This window comes from Sebastes fasciatus, chromosome 5 (genome assembly GCF_043250625.1).
Source record: "Sebastes fasciatus isolate fSebFas1 chromosome 5, fSebFas1.pri, whole genome shotgun sequence".
Classification (NCBI taxonomy): Eukaryota; Metazoa; Chordata; class Actinopteri; order Perciformes; family Sebastidae; genus Sebastes; species Sebastes fasciatus.
Window position 1 is genome coordinate 20,670,409 of NC_133799.1, and position 16,290 is coordinate 20,686,698.

At 38.8% G+C, this 16,290-nt stretch overlaps 2 protein-coding genes across 2 annotated transcripts; both read left to right on the plus strand.

Annotated features, from left to right (window-relative positions):
* Positions 1-3,673: 3,673 nt before the first annotated feature.
* Positions 3,674-15,244, plus strand: LOC141767923 (granzyme A-like). Its single transcript, XM_074635666.1, has 5 exons — positions 3,674-3,816; positions 3,956-4,097; positions 4,396-4,623; positions 4,709-4,849; positions 14,256-15,244. The coding sequence occupies exons 1-5, from the start codon at positions 3,713-3,715 to the stop codon at positions 14,310-14,312; spliced, it is 672 nt and encodes a 223-aa protein (XP_074491767.1). The 5' UTR covers positions 3,674-3,712; the 3' UTR covers positions 14,313-15,244.
* Positions 12,497-14,238, plus strand: LOC141767921 (granzyme B(G,H)-like). The gene is made up of 5 exons (XM_074635663.1): positions 12,497-12,646; positions 12,762-12,921; positions 13,069-13,198; positions 13,512-13,739; positions 13,825-14,238. Exons 1-5 carry the CDS (start codon positions 12,589-12,591, stop codon positions 13,972-13,974), a joined length of 726 nt encoding a protein of 241 aa, XP_074491764.1. The 5' UTR covers positions 12,497-12,588; the 3' UTR covers positions 13,975-14,238.
* Positions 15,245-16,290: the final 1,046 nt, after the last annotated feature.

Consider the following 16,290-nt stretch of genomic DNA (forward strand, 5'->3'; position numbering starts at 1 on the left):
GTATCTGGGTATTGCTTGGTCACATCCGTTTGAGATGCTCTGGAATCGTTTATCTTCTTTGTAATCAACAAGAAGTACAGATAAATATCACAAACCATTTCCCCTGCCGTGAGATGAGAAACAGCAGTACATCCCCCTCGGTTATCTCTCTTTTTTGAGGTCTTATTTTCTGATGAAGGGAGATAAAGCGGGTGAGATGTCGGTAAAGGCAAAAAGTGATTACTGGCATGAGTTAACCTGGAACGTGCATGTGAGATGTGCTGAGTTGGGCTGGACTTTGGGGGGTAAACAGGCATTTTAGAGACATGGAGACACCCTGATAATCCTTGCTGTCATTTGTAACTGGGTAGGCAACTAGTGTGGTGGGGAATGGTGAATGCAGTATCACGTGTAGTGTTGGTGAGCGCAGCCCCAGGCGTGAATCCTCCCCCAACCAATTCCCTAATTAGGGCCACATTATAAAAGGCAACTGTTGGCCTATGCTCAGTCTTTTGGACCCTGTCCTGACTGGTAGTGTTTGGTGTTACAGGTATGTGATCCCTTAACATGCACAAGTCAGCCTATCTACACTGCATACTTCTAGCCTTGATCTCTTGTGTGTTGGCTGAGTCCATTGTGTGTTGGAACCCCATTGCTGTCGTGCCTACCTTCTTCTGAGTGATCCCATGTGTTAATGCCCCGCACCAGAGGTGGTGAGGAGGGTCACAACCTCAAAAATGTATACTTTTAGGATGAAGCATGGTGAGCCCTGCATGGTGTCAGTCTTTTTGTAGGGTCACCTGCTGCTGTTTTGCTCCTTAGTGTATGCTTGAGTTATCATTCTTCTGTAAGCATTGTCAAACTGACTGGATTTACTTCTTTGTGTATTTGTTCCCTTTCTTTCAGTAAAGCAAAGTGCCATATTGTTGGGAGGCCAGGCACCCGTGGTGAGGTCCCTACACCTTATGCATGATGCAAGTAAAAGCTTATAGGGGGATATGAATGTAGATTGCACAACTTTTGCTGAGAGGATTGTTGTTGCACCTGAGGTGAGTAAGCAGAAGCACTCAGTGGTCATATCTAGATGGTAACCCGCAAATTGTGAAATCTTGTTTAAACTCTCACGACTCGCTGCCCGACGACCTAGCCTAACGTTAACCGTCGGAGGTTGGTGCCCAGCCCTAACCGTCGGAGGGCAGTGCCTAGCCTTAACCGTCTGTGCCCAGCCTCAACCGTCGGAGGTCGGTGCCCAGCCCTAACCGTCGGAGGGCGGTGCCCAGCCTTAACCGTCGGAGGTCGGTGCCCAGCCCTAACCGTCGGAGGTCAGTGCCCAGCCCTAACCGTCGGAGGTCGGTGCCCAGCCCTAACCGTCGGAGGGCAGTGCCTAGCCTTAACCGTCTGTGCCCAGCCTCAACCGTCGGAGGTCGGTGCCCAGCCCTAACCGTCGGAGGGCGGTGCCTAGCCTTAACCGTCGGAGGTCGGTGCCCAGCCCTAACCGTCGGAGGGCGGTGCCTAGCTTTAACCGTCGGTTTCCAGCCCTAACCGTCGGAGGTCGGTGCCTATTGATATAATTGCCTCCCCAGCAGCTCCAGTCCCTGCCTATTTGATTATTTCAATAAAACATTCGGTCCATTCTGAAAACATGTCTCTGTCTTGTGTCAGTAACACGTCTGTGTCTTTTCAGTTATCATAATAATAACGTTTTGAGAGGGTGTTTCTTGGGGTTCAGTTCCCCAGTTTTTTCTCCCTTTATTGTCCTCGCCACATGGGAACAAGGTCATCCACATACAGTGACGTTTTTCCACTTGTTGATGTTCTGATTAATATGGTGTTTTAGATGCGCAGCTGCTAATAGGAAGGGCCAACCATCACCTTAATCATTCTCAGCTCGCATGGCTTTCTGTTATTTTCCTCCTCGCATCTTAGTTGCTTTATGATAATGAATTATGCAGAAATTCGTTCTTGGTGTCAGCCATGTAGAGTTCCATGCAGTCTAAACTTTATCAAGATGCTCATTAGATCCAGGTTCAGGTTGGGTCCTGTTAATCATTAAGAGAGAGCCTGCAAACTGAAGAAGCTTGAAGCAGCACAGTGCTTTCATTGTCAAGTCTGTGTGGGGGATAACTCCAACTGTTTCTGGATCTTAAATAGTGGGCTGTGTCTCACTCTTCTGACAACTAGGAACATTTGTCTCCCTCAACAAGTTAACATGACACTGTCTTTCCCTTACAGAACCTTGAGATATATTTGGGTCCTACACATATAAAACACCTGCCAAGCGTTATCATGTTTTACTTGCTAGCGGTGGTGGATGAAGTATGTGAAAGCCACACTTTAGTAAAAGTACAGACATCTAACCAGAAAATGACTTTAGTAAAAGCAAAGTCACCTATTAATACTAATTTTTCTTTTTGTGTGTAGGACCTTGTCATTTGGGAAAGCTCTGAACCACCTTGAAAGAACTTGAAAATATCAAGCACTTTTCATCCAGTATTGAGATAGTAATTTCCTTAAGTGTCTGTACTACATGTAGTGACTCCAGGCTGCTGATCTGAATTACACATTCATCATATAACCGTCTCAGAGGCTTGATAATCTGACTTTATTGCAGGGATGAGGTTGAGCCTTAACATTATGTGCATTAATGATGAGGTCAGTTCTTTCAAATCTGTTCTGCAGTAAATTAATTGCAGAATTGCTGTTTGTTAAAGTGAGAGCATCTTTGTGAATGGTAGCTTTGTACTTGCTCCAAAAAAACTGCAGCCGGTTTCACAATTCTCGATTAATGTGGTTGATATAGAAATTAGCTCAGCGATCATTTCACAACACCTATGTTTCCTTTGGGGCTGTGTGGCCTCTGAGGGAGCCACAGCATTCAGCACAAAATGCCAATAAAGATCTTCAGGGCTGTGCGTTACCACAGAGACATCAATATAATACTATGGTGGAAGAAGTACTCAGATACTTTATGTAAGTAAAAGTAGCAGTAGTGTAAAACATACTGTGACAAGTAAAAGTCCTGCATTCAAATGCCAATGTTAAGTAAAAGAAAGAAATACACTTAAGGTATAAAAGGTGCAAGTATTTCTATGCAAAATGGCTCATTTCAGAATAATGATTATAATTATTGATGCATTAATGTGTTCATCACTTTAATGTTGCAGCTGGTAAAAGTGGAGCTCATTTTAAGTACTAGTGGGTAGCTTAACCTATAATATATCATTATTTATTAGTTAATTTATATTTTGTATTGATCTTAATCTTACAGTAACTAGTGACTAAATATGTCAAAATAAATAGTGGAGTAAAAGTACAATATTTGCCACCAAAATGTAGTGGAGTAGAAGTATAAAGTAACATAAAATGGAAATACTGGAAAGGTACTTAACCATTTGAGACATGCCGGATCGCAGGCGTGTGTAACAAATAGTACCAACCCCAAAATTGCTGCAACAACTTATGAGATATAATAGAGCATGGGAATGGCCATCACATACTTCTATCATAATATATGATATATGAGTATATCACCCTTATACACTTTTACATTGAATTTAATTTAAATAATTAATTAATTAATATTTATTTCTGATGGAATCATCTTCAGGTTCCCAGCTTTCAGATTATATGCACCACTTTGATGTGACATCTACTGCTGACCTGCTATCTCCACCTAAAGACCCCCTGTGAAATCATTGGAGGTCGGGAGGCCGAGCCACATAGCCGGCCTTACATGGTGCTTTTGGAGGTGCACACGAAGGATGGTAAATTGAAACACTGCGGTGGCTTCCTTCTGAACGAGAGTTTTGTGATGACTGCAGCCCACTGCAGAGCCAAGTCAGTTTATCACACTTTATCTTTTATCTGAAAAATTTGCTTCATGAATTGTGACATAAATTCAAGTCTTTTAATATTTTTATTTCAAGAATACAATGCTCTCTGATAGAAAAAAAAGATAACTTTTCTTTTTCTTAAGTCATTCCAGGTACAATGCCTTACTGGGAGTTCATGATGCCACTACTAAAGGAGCTATAAAACAGAATATATCTGTAGAAAAAGAATATCCATATGAATGCTACGATGTAGTTGATCATAAAGGTGACATAATGCTTCTCAAGGTAAAAGAAAAAAGAATTGTATTTAATAATAATAATAATGATAATAATAAATTCAACTTATATAGCGCTTTTAAAGAACTCAAAGACGCTTGAATTTGAAATCAAGCGTCTTTGAGACGGAAAGACGAAAAGGAATTTAAAATCCTTGAACTTAACTGCAGAGATTTCCAATTTGTTTCTTATTATGTTATTAGCAAATGCTCTGTTTAATATATTAACCAAAATAAGCATTAAAATACTTCACAGATTGATATTTATAATTTTTTTAATATATTTTTTTCTCTCTCTATTCCTCAAGTTGAGCTCCAAAGCAAAATTCAGCAAGGATGTGAAATCCATTGCTCTCGCAGACCAAGGTGATGGCTCTCTGCCGACAAACTGTACAGTCTCCGGCTGGGGAAGATCAGTCCAGAACTCAATATATATGTCTAACGTACTCATGGAAGTCAACGTAACATTAGTTGACAAAGAGAAGTGTGCTCAGGACAACGTGTACTGCTCTGAGGGAGAGACTGGGCCGGGTAAGGTATGTATATTTGTACCATAACTTGGACAAACAATTAATAGACTGTTGTTGAAACAATCACTGCATACTGTGTGTGTACTTCCAGGGAGACTCTGGTGGTCCACTGGTCTGTGGAGATGGAAAGGCGTACGGGGTGGTGTCCATACTCCATCAAGAGAAGCAAGATGCCCCGAAAATATATCGTTATACTAAGATTCCTGACTACAGAAGCTGGATCGATTCGATTATGAACATCTCAGAGAAAGCCCTGGTACATGAAGCCTAACAATTGATTGATCAACACACAGCATTTGAATTGATTGTTTGTATAACATTAGAGAGCTGATAATTGAGATGCTGATAAGCTTTCACAACTTATTCTATAGAAATGAGACTGTCAGACCAAAGTCTGGACTTGCTTGCTTTGCACAGATTCATTGAAAATATGCTTCACTTTGATGTTTTCAAATGATACAAAGGAGCTTTTTGTTTGACAAGTTGAGACAAAAGACTGAAAATATATGAATGTGAGGGGGTCCGCAAAATAATTTGCTATAAATGATAAAATTGTACTCTATCTTTAAAAAGTGCATATCTACAGATGGGGACCCCACGGCCAAAACAAGCATATTTTGTCCATTACTCCCACCTACATTAGCTTTGGGCCAATAGAAACTTGTGACACGCAGCAATAAGTTAATTATTTTTAAATTGAAGCAGTAAATTTAAATATCTGGATTTACTAGGACTATGTAATAAATGGTATTAACATGTAATAACATTACAAATTGTCCCACTGTGGGACTAATAATGAATTATCTCATCTTATCTCAACATGATTCAAATTGGAATGTGTTTCTGTTTATCAGCTCCTATGGCATCTAAGAGTACAAATGGTAGTAAGTATATACTTAATCACTGTTACGATTGAGAAGGGTTCCTTGGAAAATGTTCTCCTCTGTAAGGGGTCCCTGGACCCCAAAGGTTTGAGAAACCCTGATTTAAGTGACATGTTTTGGCTTTTTATGGAACAGCTGGGTTTTTTTTGCTGCCGAGGGCTACAAACTTGATAACTGCATTTTTTGTGAATAAACTTTAGATTATTATAAGCAAATTTAAACCAAGCACTAGTCTTTAAGGCTAGGCTAGTATGAGCTAGTATCATGAAAAAATCTGAAAATAAGTGTAGACTCAGTGCTGTTTAATAGATGTAAAAACTACTGATATTAACTACTGCATGTCATCCTGCTCTTATGTACGACATTATATACATTAAGTACATTACTGCTTTGTGCATCTTCTTTCTGAATTGATCAAATAAGAACAGTTTGTTTTGTACCATCTTTTTAAACTGTTGCTCCGTCACCAACTCTGTACGCTTCTCTGTTTGAGTGTGAATTAAATCAACAAAAAGACAACACTGCCTCTTCGTGGACATCTGCTGTCACTTTCCAGTCATACAATCACGTCATGTTTCCAATTTTGAGATTGTTTGGGCATTAAATCAGGCCATCTTGCTTTATTACCACTCCACATTTAGCTAAAGCATGATTAAACAAGACAAATCTAAAATAACAAATCATGTCGTACTGACAGAATAAGCCTGCTGTTGGTCATTAGTGATGTTCGTCGTCCGTACATTAAAATTACACTCAAAAGAAAGAAATAATTCAACACAGAGTGGTGCATATCAGACGGGACTGGTGTCTGCTGCCATGCTGATGCTGTCTCATATGGAGGAGAGTCTGAAATGAAATAGATTACTAAAACTACATAGTAACATGGGAGCTTTCTCAACTCCAACTGTTTCTGGATCTTAAATAGTGGGCTGTGTCTCACTCTTCTCACAACTAGGGACATTTGTCTCCCTCAACAAGTTAACATGACACTGTCTTTCCCTTACAGAACCTTGAGGTATGTTTGGGTCCTAAACATATAAAACACCTGCCAAGCTTTATCATTTTTTACTTGCTAGTGGTGGTGGATGAAGTACGTGAAAGCCACGCTTTAATAAAAGTACAGACATCTAACCAGAAAATGACTTTAGTAGAAGTAAAGTCACCTATTAGAATATTGAGTGATAATCTTAAAGTATCTATTTTCTGTACTCAAGTATCAAAAGTAATTTTCTGATATTAAATATACTTAAGTATTGAAAGTAAAAGTAAATGCTGTTAATAAAAAAGCAGGCAAGAAAGATTTTTTTTTAGATTAAGTTATTCCTCTTAACACGTGCACCAACTAAAAATGAAGATAGTTAGGGGAAATGTATCGGAGTAAAAGTACACATTTTATTGAGGAAATGTAGTAGAGGGAAAGTTGACAGAAATATAAAAACTATAGTACATATACTCCCAAAAAGTACTGTAACAAAGTATTATTACTTTGTTACAGTAGATTTCCTTAAGTGTCTCTACTACATGTAGTGACTCCAGGCTGCTGATCTGAATTACACATTCATCATACAACCGTCTCAGAGGCTTGATAATCTGACTTTATTGCAGGGATGAGGTTGAGCCTTAACATAATGTGCATTAATGATGAGGTCAGTTCTTCCAAATCTGTTGTGCAGTAAATTAATTGCAGAATTGCTGTTTGTTAAAGTGAGAGCATCATTGTGAATGGAAGCTTTGTACATGCGCCAAACAAAAATGTTGTCAATCAATTTCTTAATCATCAACTTTGGTTATTGTGCTGAGATCTGACAGAATCGGCACGCATAGACCATAACGCAGTAGCTATCTAGCTCATGAAATCTGACTAACTGCAGCCGGTTTCACAATTCTTGATTAATGTGGTTGATATAGAAATTAGCTCATCGATTATTTCACAACATCTATGTTTCCTTTGGGGCTTTGTGGCCTCTGAGGGAGCCACAGCATTCAGCACAAAATGCCAATAAAGATCTTTCTGGCTGTGCGTTACCACAGAGACATCAATATAATACTATGGTGGAAGAAGTACTCAGATATTTTATTTAAGTAAAAGTAGCAGTAGTGTAAAACATACTGTGACAAGTAAAAGTCCGGCATTCAAATGTCAATGTTAAGTAAAATAACAAAGAAAAACATAGAAATACACTTAAGGTATAAAAGGTGCAAGTATTTCAAATAATATATATATCACTGAATTATAATTAATAATGCATTCATGTGTTCATCACTTCAAAGTTGCAGCTGGTAAAGGTGGGTCTGTAAGTACTGTAGATACTGCTGGGTAGCTTAACCTATAATAATATATCATCATTTCTTAGTTGATTTATATTTTGTATTAAATCTTAATCTTACAGTAACTAGTAGTAACATAAAATGGAAATATTCAAGTAAAGTAAAAATAGATCACAACAGTACCTAACCCTCTGAGACCGGCGAGATAAGATATAGATTTCATATGAAACTAGAAAAACCTAAGGAATCAGTTGTTACCAACCATGTCATACTAGCTTGTTGGGAAGGAGGCTAAATAACGCTCCAAAGTTGGGATACATTTTGGTGAGGAAAAACTGTCATGGCCATTTTCACAGGTGTTCCTTGACCTCTGACCTCAAGATATGTGAATGAAAATGGGTTCTATGTCTTCCCTTTACAGACATGAACCACTTTATGATAATCACATGCAGTTTGGGGCAAAGACCATGTAGTTTTATTTGCGTGCAGTATAAATATGTTATTTTCGTGTATTCTAAATACATGTATTTGAATATTTCTGCATACTGGGTGTAAATGACTCCTAAATGTGTGTTAAGGTCCGTTTATAAGGTAATTACTTTCTACGAGCTTTTATTTTGATAGTCGCCCTTTTTACTCTACGTGACTTTTATTTTGACGCCACCTCCTGGCGGAAGAAGGATACTGCTACGGAGACTTACTGAAGGAAGGAGAGCACGCAATTTTCGCTGCTATATTGTTATCATAAACTGATAATTAAGCGCCTAGCCAGTACGGGAACAAGGTAATGTGTGTTTAATATGTTTTATGATTATATGCAGTAACATTATGTGATTTAGGTGGATGCATTTACTGTGTGTGTGTTTAATTGTGTTGTCATTCTGACAGTCTTGGTAACATTACCTTTTCATGGACATCGCTGTAATGCTAGCTTTCTAGCTTTTCATGTGCACATATTAGGCTTAAAGGGACTATTTGTAACTTTCAGAAATGCTTGTTAAAAGCGACACCTGTGGCCATTAAGTCAACGAAAGTCAGCGTCGGGCTCGCGCTTGTGCTCGCTCTAAATATACATGAACGAGCACAACACAGTGAGGCGACACACGTCAGCTAAAACCACAATATCACTCTATATTTCAGCTGCTTGGCAGTAATGTTAGCTGACCAGACGAAGGTCTCTCCATGAATCACTGCTGATCCTAGTGTTGGCTTTTCCTTCCTCAGCCTCCCGGTGTTACGGTTTAACAGGCGACCCTGTTAACTGGCGACTTTCAGCCGAATGAGTCTGTGGTTGTCGTAGTTACGGCAGCTGTTGAAAGCAGGAAGAGAATACGTAGCTGTCCTCGTGAATGCCTCTTTGTTTAGTATTTCATTACAATGTTTAAACATACCGGATTGGTCTTTGGAGCTTTGGAGTCTTGTTTGTGGAAACGTGTCCGCTATATTCTGCTCGCGTTTGAAACGTTGCTTGTTATGATGAATATGTTGAAATCAGGAAGAGCAGCGTCGCTCTTCCTGTAAGCTAATAAAAGTTTCTAAATACACATATTCGTCTTTGGAGCTTGTTGTAGTAAACATGTGTCACGTAGAAGAACCTCATCCCTTTAAGAAAAAAAAATGAATAAAAATGTCAGGTTTTACGGGATTTGAACTCATACCAAAATCACAGCTTGTGTGACAGACAGAGGTTTCCTCCAGTGCGCCACCAGCACTGAGGTGCTCACAGGTGAATGTCATATTTATCTCAAATATCACACGCTAAGTAGTCACTCTGAGACGCAGAAGGCAGCCAGATTAACTTGTGACCACACTGTCCGTGTACTTCAGACCATCTGATTTACAACACAAGTAAGTGTCTGTTTATGTTGTTGTTGTTGTATTCACGTGGAAACATTGAAGTTTGAAGATCTCGCATCAGCTGCACCATAAAGAAAATGTTTTCAAACCAAAAAGGCACTAGATTGAGAATTGACCCAGACAACAACACAGGAGTCAAACACTCAAGTTATTTTTATTCAGGAGAGGCCAACAAATTTCACTTGTAGCCAATCAATCTGCACAACATACACATGTCTGTACAACCTGCTACTATTTAATCTTATATTCACAAAGCAGCCATTTAACACAGGTTCTTTCTAAGATAAATTATATATTTATGTTAGTAGCTATTAAATTTAAAAGTTAAGATCATCAGTTATAGAAAACATACATAAACATCTGCTTCCTGGGCTCAATCATCACCCTCAAGTCAGAGCAGAATATCAGTAGTGTCACTAAGAAGGTTCAGCAGAGATCAAATCAATTCAATTTGTATAGCCCAGAATTACAAATTTGGCTCTGGGGGCTTTACAATCTGTACAGGATCCGACACCCTCTGTCCTTTACAGTGCGACCCTGTCATTGAATGAGGAAAAAACCCTTTGAACAGGGAAACAAATGTAAGAAACCTCAGGAAGAGCAATGGGGGGGGGGGGGGGGAATCCCCCTACCAGGATGTACAGACGTGCAATAGATGTTGTGTGTGTACAGAGTAACGATATAATGAAAATATAACATGGACAATCCATATGTCAAAAATGGATGCATATATTGTGAACATAACATAATGTACGCCCTGCAATATTCTCTGCCTCTTCTCCCTTTGTGTAAATAGTATGTTTTCCCCTTGAGAGGGTCATATGTTGTGCAGATTGATTGGCTACAAGTGAAATTTGTTGGCCTCTCCTGAATAAAAATAACTTGAGTGTTTGACTCCTGTGTTGTTGTCTGGGTCAATTCTCAATCTAGTGCCTTTTTGGTTTGAAAACATTTTCTTTATGGTGCAGCTGATGCGAGATCTTCAAACTTCAATGTTTCCACGTGAATACAACAACAACAACATAAACAGACACTTACTTGTGTTGTAAATCAGATGGTCTGAAGTACACGGACAGTGTGGTCACAAGTTAATCTGGCTGCCTTCTGCGTCTCAGAGTGACTACTTAGCGTGTGATATTTGAGATAAATATGACATTCACCTGTGAGCACCTCAGTGCTGGTGGCGCACTGGAGGAAACCTCTGTCTGTCACACAAGCTGTGATTTTGGTATGAGTTCAAATCCCGTAAAACCTGACATTTTTATTCATTTTTTTTTCTTAAAGGGATGAGGTTCTTCTACGTGACACATGTTTACTACAACAAGCTCCAAAGACGAATATGTGTATTTAGAAACTTTTATTAGCTTACAGGAAGAGCGACGCTGCTCTTCCTGATTTCAACATATTCATCATAACAAGCAACGTTTCAAACGCGAGCAGAATATAGCGGACACGTTTCCACAAACAAGACTCCAAAGCTCCAAAGACCAATCCGGTATGTTTAAACATTGTAATGAAATACTAAACAAAGAGGCATTCACGAGGACAGCTACGTATTCTCTTCCTGCTTTCAACAGCTGCCGTAACTACGACAACCACAGACTCATTCGGCTGAAAGTCGCCAGTTAACAGGGTCGCCAGTTAAACCGTAACACCGGGCTGAAGCAGGAAGAGAAACGTTATCGTCTCCCACCGGCACCCGGTAGGATACGATAACGTTACTCGCTGCGGAGCCCCGTCACTTCATAAGACACAGGAAAGCTCTGTTGGTCTGGAGGAGCTGCAGCAGTCATTTCTGCACAAATGTCCACTGTACATTTATTAGATATTCTCAGAGCTACTAACTCTCCTGCAGTGTGTAGAGAGCGCGCGTGCACGTCTAGAGGTGGAGCGAGAACGAGCGCGGTGTGTGAGTGAAGGCAAGCAGGCAGAGGAGCAGAGACTCCGGTCCTGGAGACCAAAGCTACGGTCTCCCCCGCGTACTATGACCACCGCCAACACTGTTTTGCAAGACGGGCTTCACTAGATACAACCAAGAGGTTTTGGTGCTTCCGTGTAGTTTGTGTTGGAGTCTGATGGTACGTGTCAACTTACTAGGTAGATGACAATAAGGGGGTTTCTGAGCAGTTTACACAACAGAAGTTCTCGCCATCTAATCACCGAAAAATGCAATTCTTGCAGAAATCTCCAAATGTCAAAAGTTTTTGATACCAAATCACAGCAAGGCTTTTTCTATGGTGTTCCTCAAGGTCTTGGTGTCTTAATGTGGTATTTTGGAGGGATTATTGATCATTTTGATCAATTCTCGAGTGGTAAAAAATTGTTAAATTTAGCACCAAATCTGTGTAACAACCCAAAAATTTCTGCAACAACTTAAGAGACATAATAGAGCATGGTGATGGCCATCACATACTTCTATCATGATATATGAGTATATCACCCTTATACACTTTTACAATTTATTTTAAATAATTAATTAATTAATTCATGTTTATTTCTGATGAAATTAAGCTTCAGGTTCCCAGCTTTCAGATAATATACACCACTTCGATGTGACATCTACTGCTGACCTGCTATCTCCCCTTAAAGACCCCCTGTGACCTCCTAAAAAACAGAAAAACAGGTCTATTGTGGGTCTCAGAAGTTAAAGTACAGTAATTGAGTAAATGCACTTAGTTACTTTCCACTACTGATACAACATATGGTGTATGTAAACCTTATGCACCATACAGTATCTACTTGACTTCACATTGTCTAAATAATTTAGGCTTGTACTATGAAAATCTAACACTTGTCCTGCTCTGGAGGTGATAGAGACGACGAGGTTTAAAGCCACATCATCTGCATATGCAAACTACACAAACACTTCCTTCTCTCCCTGATACAGGAAGTATTTAAAGACTGAACTGTCAGTGATGTGAGCCACTACTTTACAGCAGCTCAGCTGGACTCTGATCTCACCATGTCTCTCCACTGTGAGCTGCTAATACTGATACTTGTGCTGATTCTTCATGGTCAAGGTAAGTTTAGTTTTTATTTCATTATACACTGATATAACTCTATTATAGTATGCTGTTTAAAGCTGTTGGTTTCTTTGGTCAGTTTTAGTTCTGGTTACACATGCACTTTTTTCAGTTCAAACAGGGGAAATCATTGGAGGTCGGGAGGCTGTGGCACATAGCCGGCCTTACATGGTGCTTTTGGAGGCGCGCACTGAGGATGGTAAAACAAGCCACTGCGGTGGCTTCCTTCTGAACGAAGATTTTGTGATGACTGCAGCCCACTGCAAAGCCAAGTCAGTTTAACACACTTTATCTTTTATCTGAAAAATATGCTTCATGAATTGTGACATAAATTCAAGTCTTTTAATATTTTTATTTCAAGAACACAATGCTCTCTGATAGAAAAAAAAGATAACTTTTCTGCACTTTTGTCATTTCAGGTACAAGGCCTTACTGGGAGTTCACAATGCCCATAACAGAGCTGAAATACAGACTATATCTGTGGAAGGAAAATATCCACATAAAGACTACAATGTAGTTGATCATAAAGGTGACATAATGCTTCTCAAGGTAAAAGAAAAAAGAATTGTATTTAATAATAATAATAATAATAGTGATAATAATAAATTCAACTTATATAGCGCTTTTAAAGAACTCAAAGACGCTTGAATTTAAAATCAAGCGTCTTTGAGACGGAAAGACGAAAAGGAATTTAAAATCCTTAAAATCCTTGAACTTAACTGCAGAGATTTCCAATTTGTTTCTTATTATGTAATTAGCAAATGCTCTGTTTAATATATTAACCAAGATGAGCATTAAAATACTTCACAGATTGATATTTGTATTTTTTTAATATATATTTTTTCTCTCTCTATTCCTCAAGTTGAGCTCCAAGGCAAAATTCAGCAAAGATGTGAAACCCATTGCTCTCGCAGACCAAGGTGATGGCTCTCTGCCGACAAACTGTGCAGTCTCCGGCTGGGGAAGATCAGACCAGAACTCAACACGTATGACTAATGTACTCATGGAAGTCAACGTAACATTAGTTGACAGTGAGCGGTGTGCTCAGGACAACGTGTACTGCTCTGAGGGAGAGACTGGACCGTATAGGGTATGTATATTTGTACCATAACTTGGACAAACAATTAATAGACTGTTGTTGAAGCAATCACTGTATACTGTGTGTGTACTTCCAGGGAGACTCTGGTGGTCCACTGGTCTGTGGAGATGAAAAGGCGTACGGGGTGGTGTCCATACTCTATCAAGAACCAGATGCCCCGAAAAGATATACTTATACTAAGATTCCTGACTACAGAAGCTGGATCGATTCGATTATGAAGCCTTAGAGAAAGCCCTGGTACATGAAGCCTAACAATTGATTGATCAACACACAGCATTTGAATTGATTGTTTGTATAACATTAGAGAGCTGATAATTGAGATGCTGATAAGCTTTCACAACTTATTCTATAGCAATGAGACTGTCAGTCCAAAGTCTGGACTTGCTTGCTTTGCATAGATTTATTGAAAATATGCTTCACTTTGATGTTTTCAAATGATACAAAGGAGCTTTTTGTTTGACAATTTGAGACTGAAACTATATGAATGTGATTTGATTAATTTAAGTCAGTGGGGTACGGTGTCCCCCAAGGGTCTGTAACACTGTCAGGGGGTCTGCGAAATAATTTGCTATAAATGATAAAATTGTGCTCTATCTTTAAAAAGTGCATATCTACAGATGGGGACCCCACGGCCAAAACAAGCATATTTTGTCCATTACTCCCACCTTCATTAGCTTTGGGCCAATAGAAACTCTGATATGATTGTGACACGCAGCAATAAGTTCATTATTTTTAAGTTGAAGCAGTAAATTTAAATATCTGGATTTACTAGGATTATGTCTTGCTACTGTTTATTTTCTGAAAGCTTGAAATAAATGGTATTACCATATAATAACTTTACAAATTGTCCCACTGTGGGACAAATAATGAATTATCTCATCTTATCTTAACATGATTCAAATTGGAATGTGTTTCTGTTTATCAGCTCCTATGGCATCTAAGAGTACAAATGGTAGTAGGTATATACTTAATCTGTGTTACGATTAAGAAGGGTTCCTTGGAAAATGTTCTCCTCTGTAAGGGGTCCCTGGACCCCAAAAGTTTGAGAAACCCTGATTTAAGTGACATGTTTTGGCTTCTTATGGAACAGCTGGGTTTGTTTTTTGCTGCCGAGGGCTACAAACTTGATAACTGCATTTTTTGTGAATAAACTTTAGATTATTATAAGCAAATTTAAACCAAGCACTAGTCTTTAAGGCTAGGCTAGTATGAGCTAGTATCATGGCACACAAATTAAGTACAGCTTAAAATCTGAAAATAAGTGTAGACTCAGTGCTGTTTAATAGATGTAAAAACTACTGATATTAACTACTGTATGTCATCCTGCTCTTCTGTACGACATTATATACATTAAGTACATTACTGCTTTGTGCATCTTCTTTCTGAATTGATCAAATAAGAACAGTTTGTTTTGTACCATCTTTTTAAACTGTTGCTCTGTCACCACCTCTGTACGCTTCTCTGTTTGAGTGTGAATTAAATCAACAAAAAGACAACACTGCCTCTTTGTGGACATCTGCTGTCACTTTCCAGTCATACAATCACATCGTGTTTCCAATTTTGAGATTGTTTGGGCATTAAATCAGACCATCTTGCTTTATTACCACTCCACATTTAGCTAAAGCATGATTAAACAAGACAAATCTAAAATAACAAATCATGTCGTACTGACAGAATAAGCCTGCTGTTGGTCATTAGTGATGTTCGTCATCCGTACATTAAAATTACACTCAAAAGAAAGAAATAATTCAACACGGAGTGGTGCAGATCAGACGGGACTGGTGTCTGTTGCCATGCTGATGCTGTCTCATACGGAGGAGAGTCTGAAATGAAATAGATTACTAAAACTACATAGTAACATGGGAGCTTTCTCAACTCCAACTGTTTCTGGATCTTAAATCGTGGGCTGTGTCTCACTCTTCTCACAACTAGGAACATTTGTCTCCCTCAACAAGTTAACATGACACTGTCTTTCCCTTACAGAACCTTGAGATATGTTTGGGTCCTACACATATAAAACACCTGCCAAGCTTTATCATTTTTTACTTGCTAGTGGTGGTGGATGAAGTACGTGAAAGCCACGCTTTAATAAAAGTACAGACATCTAACCAGAAAATGACTTTAGTAGAAGTAAAGTCACCTATTGGAATATTGAGTGAAAATCTTAAATTATCTATTTTCTGTACTTAAGCATCGAAAGTAATTTTCTGATATTAAATATACTTAAGTATTGAAAGTAAAAGTAAATGCTGTTAATAAAAAAGCAGGCAAGAAAGATTTTTTTTTAGATTAAGTTATTCCTCTTAACACGTGCACCAACTAAAAATGAAGATACTTAGGGGAAATGTATCGGAGTAAAAGTACACATTTTATTGAGGAAATGTAGTAGAGGGAAAGTTGAAAGAAATATAAAAACTATAGTACATATACTCCCAAAAAGTACTGTAACAAAGTATTATTACTTTGTTACAGTAGATTTCCTTAAGTGTCTGTACTACATGTAGTGACTCCAGGCTGCTGATCTGAATTACACATTCATCAT

Excerpts from the sequence above, each read along its gene's own strand:
- LOC141767923 (XM_074635666.1), top strand. The coding sequence starts at position 3,713 with ATGGTGCTTTTGGAGGTGCACACGAAGGATGGTAAATTGAAACACTGC. Across the intron at positions 4,098-4,395 it reads GTGACATAATGCTTCTCAAG|TTGAGCTCCAAAGCAAAATT; the intron begins GTAAAAGAAAAA and ends CTATTCCTCAAG. Across the intron at positions 4,850-14,255 it reads GAAGCTGGATCGATTCGATT|AGTGGGGTACGGTGTCCCCC; the intron begins ATGAACATCTCA and ends TTAATTTAAGTC.
- LOC141767921 (XM_074635663.1), top strand. The coding sequence starts at position 12,589 with ATGTCTCTCCACTGTGAGCTGCTAATACTGATACTTGTGCTGATTCTT. Across the intron at positions 12,922-13,068 it reads GCAGCCCACTGCAAAGCCAA|GTACAAGGCCTTACTGGGAG; the intron begins GTCAGTTTAACA and ends TTGTCATTTCAG. Across the intron at positions 13,740-13,824 it reads GAGAGACTGGACCGTATAGG|GGAGACTCTGGTGGTCCACT; the intron begins GTATGTATATTT and ends GTGTACTTCCAG.